The 13,512-nt window shown below is 42.3% G+C and overlaps 1 protein-coding gene across 1 annotated transcript in view; it reads left to right on the forward strand.

Annotated features, from left to right (window-relative positions):
- Positions 1 to 13,512, forward strand: part of NFXL1 (nuclear transcription factor, X-box binding like 1) — a 588,746-nt gene that overhangs the window by 81,143 nt on the left and 494,091 nt on the right. Inside the window, exons 5-6 of the mRNA XM_069201637.1 lie at positions 8,904 to 9,034; positions 11,569 to 11,747. Coding sequence (XP_069057738.1) covers positions 8,904 to 9,034; positions 11,569 to 11,747 — 310 coding nt within the window. The remainder of the gene's footprint in view (positions 1 to 8,903; positions 9,035 to 11,568; positions 11,748 to 13,512) is intronic.

The following is a 13,512-nucleotide window of genomic DNA, read 5'->3' on the forward strand; positions in this document are numbered from 1 at the left end:
CATCAGGATAAATAACTCAATGGACTTACAACTGTGGTAACAGTGAAACTCTAGAAGGAGGAGAACACATCCTCATCACATTTACAACACACCGTGGAGAACGACCAGCAATGCATCAAACACTATTTGAAAATCTGTAGCAAGCGATACAGTATCAAGGCATTAACATAAGGATGTAGCGATTGTTGTGTGCGCTGTCTTTGACTACTACAGCTGCTCTTGATCATAGGTCTCTGTTACCTGCATGGGACTTGTGCAATGTTCAGTCAGTGTCAGTGTCAGAAAATATTTAATCGGCAATTGCCTTAAAAGTACATAGAAATTCACATAACTTAAAATTTTTAAAAATAATTAAAAAGATAAGCAAAGTATCAATTAAAGGAAAAGTTTGATGGGATAACTTGAAACAAAACAAGATTGATCTGCCAAAACAACCTAGGCTTATCTGTTTCGATTAGCGTTTACAGGGATAATAGAAAATCATAGTAAAAACAAATTTACTACCCTTCAGAATTATGCACGCTCATGTCAATTCTTATAATACAAAGCATTATCTAAAATTATAAAAACAAATACATTTTTATTTAAAATTATTAAAATTACCCAGAATATAATAACAGCTCCTCACTTACTGCAAAATTGCAATGTTCAGTCAACAAAGTGCGGTTGTACCTTTTGGGTTTTATGTTGCCATACAAAACTAATAAAATTGCTTATAAAAAAAAACCATAAGGATGATTGTGGTGGTGGTCCCATCTCTTCGTCAGTCAGGCCCAGATGGTTATATTTTATCGACTTTCCCCACACCTTGTAAAATTTCAGGAGACATCCACTACTTTTAAACCTGACTTTGCCAGCTGCCATATACATGTCCATCCCATTCCTCCATTCCCGCACCCCAGTGTTTAGCAGCATCCCTCTTTGTTACTTCTAGACCTATATGGCCCTTGGGATATCCAGATCATTTGGAATGCCCAGGATGATGTATTTCGGTTCGAGTTGGATGTCAACTTTCAAAATGGCACTTAACTCTTGTCTTATTGTACTTCAGTAGGTTTGAATGACAGGACAGATCCACAGTGTGAGGAAGAAATTCCCCCTATCCCCATGCTGCTCTCCCCTTATATGCAATCTCTGCTGGTCATAGTAGACCCTGTGCAGTACCTTGAACTGAATCAACCACAGTCGGTACTTTATAGCTGCCTCCCTCAGGTGGATCAGAGCCGCCTCCCAGTCAATATCATCCATCTTTCCTGTGTTTCTGTCTCACCTATCTCTCCGCTTGCTCTGTGTGTCAAGCATGTTCTTGTTCAGGGTTTTATGTGTAAGTGAGACTGCACCCTTCCGTAGCTCCTCCATAAGTAGTCTACCTTCTAGGGGGATGTGTTCTAGTATTCCTGTCTCCCCCAGTCCCTCAGCCTGCCAGGCGTGTCGAAACCATGCATATTTTTACAATTGGGTTGTACTTAAGTGGTATTCCCTCTGAAGTGAGAAGAAGGGCATAAGCTCCCCATCTTCCAGGAGATCCCTATTGTGTCCCTTGCCGCAAATCCCCCCCAGCTCCCACATCATCGACCCAACCCACGGCAGTGTCTCTCTGGCTACTCTATTGATCAATCCTATACATCTGGTTGCCTTTACCCATGCCTGTAGGGACTCCTGAGTGGCCGGTAACAACTGTTTGACTTCTTTCCTCTCTTAAATGTAATGCAGACGTTTTTGTGTCTGTAGTTTGGCCCACTCTAGCCGGTATGTCGAGTGGTCCTGTAGTGCAAATACCCAGTCATTCATAGCTATCAGATGGGCGGCCCAGTAGTAGGCCTTACTGTCGGGAAGCGTAGACCCACTGTTATAGAGGTTGTGTTGCAATGTCTTCAGCGCAACCCTAGGGTGCCCCTTGCTCCTTAATAGGGCCCTCAACTCCCCATCTATTTTGGTTAACATATCTTTTGTAATTTTGTGATACATGTTCTTGAGGGCTTAGAGAAGCTTGAGAAGTATGATCACTTTAAAAATGGCGGCCATACCCAGCAGTGTCAGGAAGCTCTTTATTACCCGTCCCAAGTTCTTGGCGAAGCACAACTCCTTATGTGGGGTCACATAGACTCACAGATACTTGAAGCCCTCAGTCTCCACCTTTAAACTCTGAGGAAGTGAGGTCATGTCTATCAATCCTTATGGCTGGCAGATCACTGACTTCCCCCAGTTTATGCTGTAGCCAGAGTAGCCCCATATCTTTCAAATGTCTGTAAAACAGCTGGAATCGTCATTACTGGGTCCATCAAGTAGAACAAAATATTGTCTACATAATATGAGATCTTTTCCTCCTCTGCATTTGTGTCAGTTATCTTAAATCCTCTGATTTAGGAGTGGGCCTGTATTAAACAGGCCAAGGGCTCAATGGTGAGAGCAAACAGGAGGGGGGAACAAGAGAAACCCTGGTGGGTCCCCCTCTCAAATGGAAACATGGACGAAAGGGTACCATTCACCCTCATTCCCACCGTTGGTGCTTGGTACAGTAGTGCTGTCAACTTTCTATAGTTGGTGCTGAAACCAAACTTCCTTAATGTCTGCATAAGGAAGGACCAGTGTATAGCATCAAAAGCCTTGTTGACTCAGGTCCCAAATCTCAGCCACCCGTGGAGCCTTCGCAAGTTAAACCTAGTAGATCTACTAAGCCTAAAACCGGACTGATCCCAGTGTATCAGAGGGACAGTAACCCTGAGAGCCTGGTTGTGAGGATGGTTGCTATTATTTGTCTTCATCATCTCTAGGCTTGCCCTCTTTATAGATTACATTGTTAATGGCATGTTGGAGGTCAGGCAGTAATACCCCCTTCTCCCTAGCCTTGTGGAATAGATTAAAAAACGGTGGCGCCAGAAGCCTGGCGTAGCGCTTCTAAAACTACACCAGATTGCTATTAGGACCTGAGGCTTTGCCTGTTTTTAGTTTCACAATGGCAGCTTGAATCTCCTCAAGAATAATATCTCCCTCCAATGCCACCTGGTTGTCAGCTAACACCACCAGAGTAGCCACAGTGTCAAGGTACTTTATGATTTAGTCGGTATCTGCCAATGGGCATGCTTTACAGAATGACTTTAGTACTGGGCAAATTTGTCCGCAAAATGGCCATCCGTTACATGCATTTTCCCGCAGTGGTCTGTGATGCGCCCCACCCAACGGGTCTCTGCTTCCCCCCCTGCTCAACCAGGCCAGCAGCTTACATGCCTGTCTCTCGTATTGTATAGTCAATGGTGTGTGGCTAGCATTTGTTTCTTTACCACCCCCCTGTGCAGGTTGTGGTCGTTCAATCTTTTTGAGAACAAATGGATCAACGGGTGCCTCCGGGGAGCCCTCCAGTTCCAAATGTGGACTCTCTATCGCCTCCTTCTCCTCAACCCTGCTCCTGTTCTTTCACACAATAATGTTTTTAGCTCGATCCCTGAGGACTGTTTTATTTGCCTCCCCTTGGACTGTTGCGGAGCCCACTAACCCCTCATTTTTGGTAAAGTAGAAGTCTGTGCCCTTCTGGAGCTCCAAGATCACTGCTTTGTCTCCCAGTTCCCAAGGGTTCATTTTCCAGCTAGTGCTTGGTCGCTTCTGCTCACAGAGACCCAGAGGAGTTACTGGCCCAAAGACTCCTGTGCCAGACAATTAGCCCTTTATACATTACCGATCTCACCCGCTCGTGCAAACATAGTCCAGCCTATAGAAGACTCCATATGACCCCAAAAAATACCCGTAACATCTCTCTTTTGGGTGTTGGCGTTTCTATAGATCTGACAGACCCAGCATGGATACAAACTGAGTAAGAGGTGTGTCCCTGGTGGGCACTGCGGCGGATCCAGAATGGTCCAGATAAGGCACCAGGACATCATTGAAATCCCCGCCTATGATGTGTAAAGAAGAGTCCGTTTTTAGTAGAATAGCTGCTACCTTTCCAAGTGTGGGTGCTTAGAGCTGGGGGGGATGCATTGACACTCAGAGACCCTAGATCCCCTCAAACACCCTCCCCCTCAGATACCTGCTGTGTGGATCAATCCATGTGCGCATTACCTGAAAGAGAGCATTATTTTTTAACAATAAAGTTACACCCCTCGATCCTGTAGCCTGCATGTGCCAAAGTGATATATGCGCCCTTGCCCAGAAATCAACAATGTGACCTAGGAGATGTGTTTCCTCGAGAAGCTTTAGGCAGTGGATATATTTTAATACTGGCCCACATTTGACCTTGTTCCCCAGCCCATTGACATTCCTTGTTAAAAAATAATATTGTATATCTAAGGGCCTGGTTTGTGGCATTGGTATGATGTGAAACAGCACCCATACATTTGCCTACCATGAATCCATTTGTGATGTGTCTGCTCTACCCTCCCTCTTAAGTAAACTGGAAAAAAAAAACATAAAATACAGAACTGATCTCTCCTCGTCACCCCCATTTTATCTCCCACGAGTATACAACCACAATTTCAAAATCACAGCTACTCGTGAACAAGGTTGGAGAGGTCTGTCTTCCCCCTTCCCCATGGTGAAGAGATAGGGCTGTTACCCTTGAGCAGCATGGGAAAGTGAAGCATAGCGGGCTGTGACCTGTTTAAGCAGAGAAAACAACCCAACCACCACAAACTAGAAGCCACCTGAGACCTGAAGCAGGAATAAGGTAGGCACAGCTGGAGGAATGGCATGGAAGCCTTCCTCCTCGCCTGCAGTATTCAGGCTACTGCTTATCGCCAGGACGCAAATACGCTCGGGTCTTCCATATTGCAAAAGCAGTACGAGCAGGTAAGACTGATCAAAATGCTCAGAGCTTCAGTGCGAACTTGCTCTGACTATAGCACAGCAGCGCTGGGAAACTTTAACTTGTGAAAAAGACATTGTGGAACTTTTGAGACCCATACTCACTAGAGGGGCCTACCCAGTAAAATAGCCACAGTCCTTATACAAGGACTCGACTCGACTCGACATCTTAACTGGACAATGATAGAGTGCCAGTCTTACGAAGACTGTGTATATTATTTGTAGTCTGCTGTATTTCACTTTGTGTTTGTACATAAATACTACTATTTAGGTTGAAGCTTATCAGACAGTACAACTGTCTGGCTGCGGAAGACATATTGGGGACACGCTGTCAGCAGACCTAGAGTGTGTTGTGCCCTTTTCTTACCATTGGCTCTGCCTTTCGTCATTCACATTTGCTTGTGTTTTATTTGCTACCTTTTTTGTTTAAGCCCCTGCAGCTCTTTGTCCCTCCCATAGAGCCAGGCCTGTTTACCACCTTTCACAATGGCAGTTCCTATTCTTTCATGACTTCTTGTGTTCAAGCAACTATGTTTTTATTATGAGTTGAGCACTTCACAAGAGTGCATGTCATTTCCATTTGTCTTTGATGTGTGCTTCAGTCCCCTTGCACTCTGCATTAGTCTCTCATCCTTATGGATCTGGTCCTCTGCTCCTTATTCCTTATCCGTGTGCTTTTTCCTGCCAAGCTTTTGCTTCAGCTTTGCCCCCGACCCTCCCCCCACCCACTAATAAACAAATAACACACTTTCATTTATATCTTTATCTTTTTATTTGACTATCCATTTTTCATGATGTGGCTTTAATATGAGTGTTTCTTTTTTCACCTTGTTCATTTTTTGAACCATGGCATCTAAGGCCACATCCTTTTATAGCTTTTTTTCTGTATGTTAAGTCCTGGTCGGCTCGGCGCAGATGCATGCACACTTATAATGGCAAATTTACATTCTTATTGGAAGGGACTGGTGACTTTGCTGAACTGTGATGCAGGTCTGTTAGGTCTTGCTGGCACAACGTGCTCCCTTTTTCAAAGACCTTGCACTCAACAGCTCAGGTTAAAGGCAGCTGTGGTGCAGTAAGTTTTGAATCCTTTGACAAAATTGCACTTTACCACTTGGGTGTGCATGTCCCCCTGGCAGTAGGGTCATTTTTTCTGCCATTTGTTAACATTCTGGTGGACTCTCCTATCTATATGTAGTGGCTGTGTAAGGCAGTTTCCATAAGTCCTGTTAAGATTACACTGGCCATGGCTAACCGACTGCTACCAGATTTATGTTACATTTAAGTTACATGTGCTTCTAGCACTTGGCCAAAATGTAAAATAATGGGAATTCACCTATTATTTTCACAATCTGGAGCCTGTTCACTAAAATAAAGTCTCTGTGGGAAAATGCAGTTTTTGCTGCCTGGCTCATTATTCTCCAACTTAAAGGTTCATGTCCAAATTCTGTACTACACTGTTAAAATAATCTTTTCAATAGCTTTATCTGGTTTAAATACATTTTCATTGATCAATGTGTTGTGTATAGAGGGCGCAGTTATAGTCGAGGCTCTACATTAGCAGCTGTTGTGTACTTCATAGGTGTGCATTTATTCTGACGTGCACAGCCAATGCTTATGTGCCTAAAAAACTCAACCGGAGGTGGATGACTTAAGATAGTGCCCTATGGCACTCTTTTTCAAAGCTTCATCATTCGTCACTATTGCTAAATATAATTTCTGTCCTTGTCTGTGGAGCAGGGACCAAGCACTGATTGATTGAACTTAATCAGTGCCAGTCCACTGCTCTCGATGTGAGTGAGGTACTTCTTTTTAACTTTTAGGGCCCTACAAACAGAAGGCATGTGAACAGTCAGCCCCACTCCAGTCGGCTTCAATCCCCCCTCCAGTCAACAACCATCTGCCCAACTCCAATCTGCTCCACTCCAAATTGACCCACTTGAATTGAAAACAATCTGCCCGCTCTAATTTTTCCCACTCCAATCTGTCCGCCACAATCCGTCGCACTTTAATTGCGACTCCAATCTAAAACAGTCTGCCCTACCGCAATTCACCCTACTCCAGCTCAAAACAATCTGCCCCACCGCAATCGGCCCCAGTCCAATCCACCTCAATCCAATATACCTCAATCCAACCTCACCCCAGTCCAATCAACCCCACACCACCCCATTCCAATCCAAAACAGTCAGCCTCACTCCATTTGGCCCCACTTCAATCTGCCCCAAAACAATCACTGCAATCCAAAACAATCTGCCCCACTCCAATCCAAAACAATCTGCTTGTTCCATTCCAAAACAATCTCCCCCAATCCAATCCAAACAAATGTCCCACACTCCACTACAAAACAATCTGCCTCACTCCAATCTGCCCCACTCCAGTCCAGAACAATCTGCACCTCTCCAATCTGCCCCTCTGACTATTACTTCTAACAGCTAAATCTTGGAAAAAGGGGATAGGCCACTTGGTTCATTGGCAAAGTGAGGAACCATGCATTTTTTGTTTGCCTGCAGCCTCCTTCCCTCTCTCCACCCCCAGCAACCCCTGTGCCACCACCCAGTACAAAAATAAACACAATGAATTCTCGCTCAATTGTTTTGCTTGCTCAGTGCAGTTCTCTGTCCCAAATACTATCAAAGATCACATAAAAATTAATTTGAGGAATTTAAGTTTCACTCTTTCATAAGGAATGTGCTTGAAATATTGACTTGTATAGTACAACCAGCCAGATTACATGGCTTGCTGTCTGCACACATTCAGGAACATTTAGGGCCTCCTCTCATTGCTTGGCGTGGAGAATACTCATTCTCTCTAAGATCATGGCATGCTTTGCAACATCACTACGTTTGGAGCACTTTACTGATCGTCAAGCTTACTCCCTGCACTCCACACCTGAAATGTGCATCTATCTCCTCCCGCTTCGAAGATTTTTGGACAGAGCAGGCTCATAATAAGGCAACATAAATGACAAATGTTTACTTTTGCGATCCACCAACTTTGTTTCAGATTGAAATAGAACAATATTTAAAAGGTCCCTCGGTTATAAGTACATTAACAGCTGCTTCTGCTGAGATTGATGTACAGAGATTCAGAGTGAGGAGCTTGGCTCAGAACTTTCTGTGAAACAGTGGGAAACATATGCCTCATTTTGGTTGTTAGTGAGCTAGAATTGGCCTTGAGACCTAAAAAAACTAATTTAGATCTGATTGAATTCCTCACTTTGAAAATGTTTCGCTAAACCTTTGGAATCTGATCAGTGCTGGTGCAGCCACAGAAGTTTGGTTCATTGAGCACATACAGTGATTTTGTGACAGTAAAATAGTTTACACAAGATGTTTTTCAAGGATTCAGTTTATATACGACTTGACTGTTATAATGCACTATGATAATAGTATTAGGGCTCCTTCCAACCTCTCCATGGCTCTGACTTCACCTCTTCTGAAATGGATACATCATACTTTAGGAATGGGAACATATTTTGTATTTATGGAAGGTTAAGATGGAGCCAGTGTGTGAAGATTGGTTCCAAGGATCACGTGAACTGTCAATCAAAGAACTGATGTTTGAAAGGTGGGGGCGAATGGAAAACCTGAGCTACTGTTATTGGGTAATGAATTGTTAATGTGAATAAAGGAGAGAGCTTTAGGTTCAGTTTATGCAATATGCATTTTTTCTTATATTGTCTTGTTGTACAGAGTGCAGATGTTTAATTGGGTCTAAGGTTTACCTCTATTTTATTGCTACTTAATACAGATTATTCATGCATTTCTGATGATGTAATATAAAATATATTGCTTCGAAAATATACTTTATCCAATGGCAGATGCCTAGTTGGATGCCCATGAAGTGCAAAATTCTGAGGAATTTAGCAGAAAGGGAAAAGCAGTCTACTGTAACAATGCTGAAAAAGTAAATGCACAGTCTGTAAAGTGTTGTACTTTTAGCCCTTGTTTGAATGTCACACATTTTTACAATGCTATCGGTGTTATGAGATACAGTAGTCATTGAGGTGAAGTGAGCGCGGTCAGATACAAGACGTTGATTTCCTTGTTAGAGAATATGACTGCTGCAATAAGTCTGCCCGTCAGTAATCAATAACTTCTTCTTAGGTGTGGAGTTGTTCCGGATGTTTCTGTGTCTTCCATATGCCCTGCATCCAGAAGTGGGCGAAGGACAGCGTTTTTCTTGTCTCCTCTATTACAGATGATGATTTTGGAAAGAAAGATTATCCATGGCATTGGTATGATACCAGCAGTTTTTTAAAACTTTTTTTTTTTTCTGTAAGTTTCAAGAGATTAAGGTGGAATGAAAGTAAGAATCTTGTTTTTAACACTGTTGCTATAGATGCCATTGTGTGCCAAATACTCTCACATAAGTCATATTTAGGAGAACATATCCAGATGTAGTGATTTTGTGTTTCACTTAGAATTTTGGTTTGTTTTTGCAACTCTGTATCTTGTTTGTTAGTATGTGCTGAAAATAGCCTGATGACTGGAAGCACCTTCGTGCATTTCTGCATTGCACAGTAGCAGTACAGATGGTACCTGGCCAAGACAAGAAGATGCAGAAAGAACACATGATGGATGGAATGCTGAGCAATACCAAACATTCACCCCCAGTCACAGATCTGGCTTTAAATCTATAATTTTTATTTGCTTGCCGATGGGTTGGGATGCAGCCCCGAGCAACTGTCAGTGGCTGAGATAAATTCAGGGATTCCATCCATCACCATGTTGTTTTTGCATTTGGTGCCATAAATGTACCAGGTATGCCCAGATGTGGGTCCCGGGCTCACTGTACCACTGGATTCAAGCTAGCTTGTCTGATGAGGGGTGATACCCTGAAACCGGTCCCAGGATGCTTGTTTCAGGTCCAGGGAGTACCTGGCCTGAGAGTTCAGGCTGCACTGTTTCCATGGGGAGCAGGGTCACAATTGATTTGCATATGCCTGAACCAAAATGGGCTGGCACAGTTGGCAAAAACAACGATGGATTGGAGTGCGACCCCAAGCGAGTCCCAGTGGCTGAGCTTAATTCAAGCATTTCATCCATCACCTTGTTGTTTTTGCAAGTCGTGAAGATGCCACCTTTCTGTCTCAGGCAGCAGCTGCCACCTTTAGGGAAAGGGATTCCATTATGTCAATAGGAGGACATAGGAGATAAAGTTAACTTTGTTGTTCTCTGGTGTGCAGACATGAAAGTGTAGCTCTAGATTTAGTAACCTGTGCCACTCCATGAACAGAATTTTCAGGCAGAGTGGAAGCATCTAAAGGAAATGTGAAGTGACAGAGGCCATAGAGATGCAACTGCTCCAGCAGCAATGAACATATGGCACCAAAACTCCTGTCACTGACTCTGATATGAATTTACTATAATGACTCTTTTCATGATTCGCAAAAATTGGTTAGAAACTAAGGGCCACATGTACGAAATACAGGTTTTGCGACTTGCAAATTGCGAGTCAGAGCGAGCCACAAAACCTTATGTACAACAGTGTTGCGGTTGGCAAGGGGTTCCAAATGACCTACCTCATAAATATTGACCCCAATTTGCGACCCCATTGAGAATGGCCGCCCTCACAGGGATGGTGGCCTGCTGGAGACAGCAGACCACCATATCTGTGACTGCTTTTAAATAAAGCAGGTTTTTCTTTTTGGAATGCAGACAGTTTTCCTTAAAGGAAAACGAGATGCATTTCAAAAACAAAAAATAAAAAGTCTTCTTTTCATTTTTTCAGAGTGGTGCTCTGAAAAAATGTTTTTGCCGCCGTTCACAAAGGGGAAGGGTTCTCATTGGGGACCCCTTCCCGTTTGTGAATGGGTTAGCACCAGTTTGAAACTGGTGCTAACTGCAATTGTTTTGCGACCGCATTCGCGGTCACAAAACAATCATACATGGGACTGCGACTCGCAATTAGGAAGGGAACACCCCTTCCTAATTGCGACTCGCAAACCCTTTTTGCGATTCAGTAAATAGATTACCGAATCACAAAAATGGGTCTGTACATCCCAAATTGCATTTTGCGCATCGCAAATGGCCCAATTCGCCATTTGCAATATGCAAAATGCTTCGTACATGTGGCCCTAAGTGAGTAGAGCTGGTCAAATTCACTACCCAGACACCTAGTGAGGATGGCAGCTGCTCAGCCTAACTGACATATCAGACAAGGTGCCATTATAATAGTCATTCCACAGTCTGCCCTCTGCTATCGCCTATTACTGCATGTGAAAAACGTGTGTTGTTAGGGGTACAAATTCACAAAGGGCAGAAACCCTCCATGTTTCATACATATATCAGTGTAACTTGTGTCCGCTGTTGGTACAGATTTTCTAGGATATACTAAAACGTTTTCTCATTTTTTCTAGAAGAAATTAAAACACATTTCTTGTAAGGTTGTTACTCAATTTTTCAAATATTTGACCACCTCTGTTAAGCAGTGTTTGAGTACTCATGTCTCGTTCCTATGGTATGAGAAATACTTTGGTTTTCTATTGCTTACCTTTGATTATACAATGATAAAAAAAAAGTGCAGTCCTTCATTAAATGCTATTGTAGGGTTGTGATATGTGGTAGTTCAAAATTCTTGCTTCTATAATTGTAATTATAACCTTCATTTTTCTTCATTCTGTTCTATTCTATAGTTATAACAATAGCATTCGTTTGTCTTAGTTCTACTGTAATATAACAGTTTAATGCACTGATTTGTTTTTTAGCACACAGAACTGTATGTTAATGTTTTTTAAATATTCCATATGTCCTCTCTCTCTGCTCTTAGTCCCAAATGTCGCTTCGAGTACCAGCGTGTTGACACCCCTAGTAGATACTACTGCTACTGTGGAAAAGTGGAAGACCCATCGGTGGACCCATGGCTTGTACCTCACTCATGTGGTCAAGTGTGTGAAAAAGAATTTAAACCTTCATGTGGACACAGGTGCCTATTGCTATGCCACCCAGGTAATTATCCATGTATACAGAAATACAAATGGTATCCTCAGCTGGAACAAACGGCCAGTTAAAAAGATGCAGATTACACATATAAATGTGCATTTTATGGCAGCATGTAAGTAAAGAAAAACATAATGTAAGGTAACAATTTTATATGAATTTCATGCTGTATTTTCACTTATCAAGGTAAGGTACTCTGTCTTGCCTTTGTCTGACTGGGCTAATTCCACGGTCTCAATCGTGTCAGATGTGGAATAGCATTGCTTTCAGGTTGATCTATTGTACTATACACTGAGTGTCTGATACTTCCAAGCTGTGGCTACCCTGCCATATATGGGCAGAGATAGAACTGCATCACCAAATGGCTCAGTTCAAAGCTTTTATTGACTGGGAAGAGAAACACAGCACATCACATTTGCAAGGCTGTGGACACCAGGATGACATGGCACGTGAGGTTGTCTGTGACATATTGTTCTTAATAACATAACAGCTTTTATTATGTTTTAAGTGTCATATTTAATACAGATATACAATGGGATAGCAATCAGTCCAATGATAGTTTTCTTTACAAAGGATACATCCTTAACATTGCTACTCAATGTAATGTGTAAATAATGTTTACAGTTAAATAAAAAACCTCCCCTAACCACCCCTCCCATCGTGAGGTGTTTTTGATGCACCCAAAAAGTATTGATGCCAGTGTTCTAATGAGTGAAACATCAAAACTAAAAACGTGTTATCCTTAACTCTTCGTCTTTATAATAACAATTCTATTGTTATTTTTCACTTCTGAGTTCGCTCAAGATGTTATTTCAAGAAACTCTAATTTTAAAACAGGCTCAACGCCTTGATTCATGAAGAAAATGCCCGTATGGTATTTCACCAACGGTTCCTAAATAGTTTCACAATTTTTTGTATTATCTGATGTGCCACAAGTACAATTTTCCTTTGCTATGAGGTTCCATGGGAGGGTGTCCTACTTTTTTTTTGTTTTGTTTTTTTAAAATATTTTTTATTAACATTTCACTGCTTTACATTATACATATCCATCTGTGGTAACCTCTTGTTCTTGTCATGCACATCATTTAAACGGTACATATGCATACTGATCCTTAACCACTTCGCTGCCAGGCCTTTTCCCCCTCCTGTGCCAGGCCTTTTTTTGCCTATTTGGGGCAGTTTGCGCTTAGGCCCGCATAACTTTTTGTCCACATAAGCTAACCAAGCCAAATTTGCGTCCTTTTTTTTCCAACATCCTAGGGATTCTGGAGGTACCCAGACTTTGTGGGTTCCCCTGAAAGAGGCCAAGAAATTGGCCAAAATACAGGGAAAATTTTGTTTTTTTCAAAAAAATTGGAAAAAGTGGCTGCAGAAGAAGGCTTGTGGTTTTTCCCCTGAAAATGGCATCAACAAAGGGTTTGCGGTGCTAAACTCAGCAGCTTCCCAGCTTTCAGGAACAGGCAGACTTGAATCCGAAAACCCAATTCTTCAACACAATTTTGGCATTTTACTGGGGCATACCCCATTTGTGCAATTTTTTGTGCTTTCAGCCTCCTTCCAGTCAGTGACAGGAATGGTCATGAAACCAATGCTGGATCCCAGAAACCTAAACATTTCTGAAAAGTAGACAAAATTCTGAATTCAGCAAGGGGTCATTTGTGTAGATCCTACAAGGGTTTCCTATAGAAAATAACAGCTGAAAAAGAAAAATATTGAAATTGAGGTGAAAAAAACATCAATTTTTCTCTACTTTTTACTCTGTAACTTTTCCCTG

The sequence above is a fragment of the Pleurodeles waltl genome, chromosome 1_2 (genome assembly GCF_031143425.1).
Source record: "Pleurodeles waltl isolate 20211129_DDA chromosome 1_2, aPleWal1.hap1.20221129, whole genome shotgun sequence".
NCBI classification, from domain to species: domain Eukaryota; kingdom Metazoa; phylum Chordata; class Amphibia; order Caudata; family Salamandridae; genus Pleurodeles; species Pleurodeles waltl.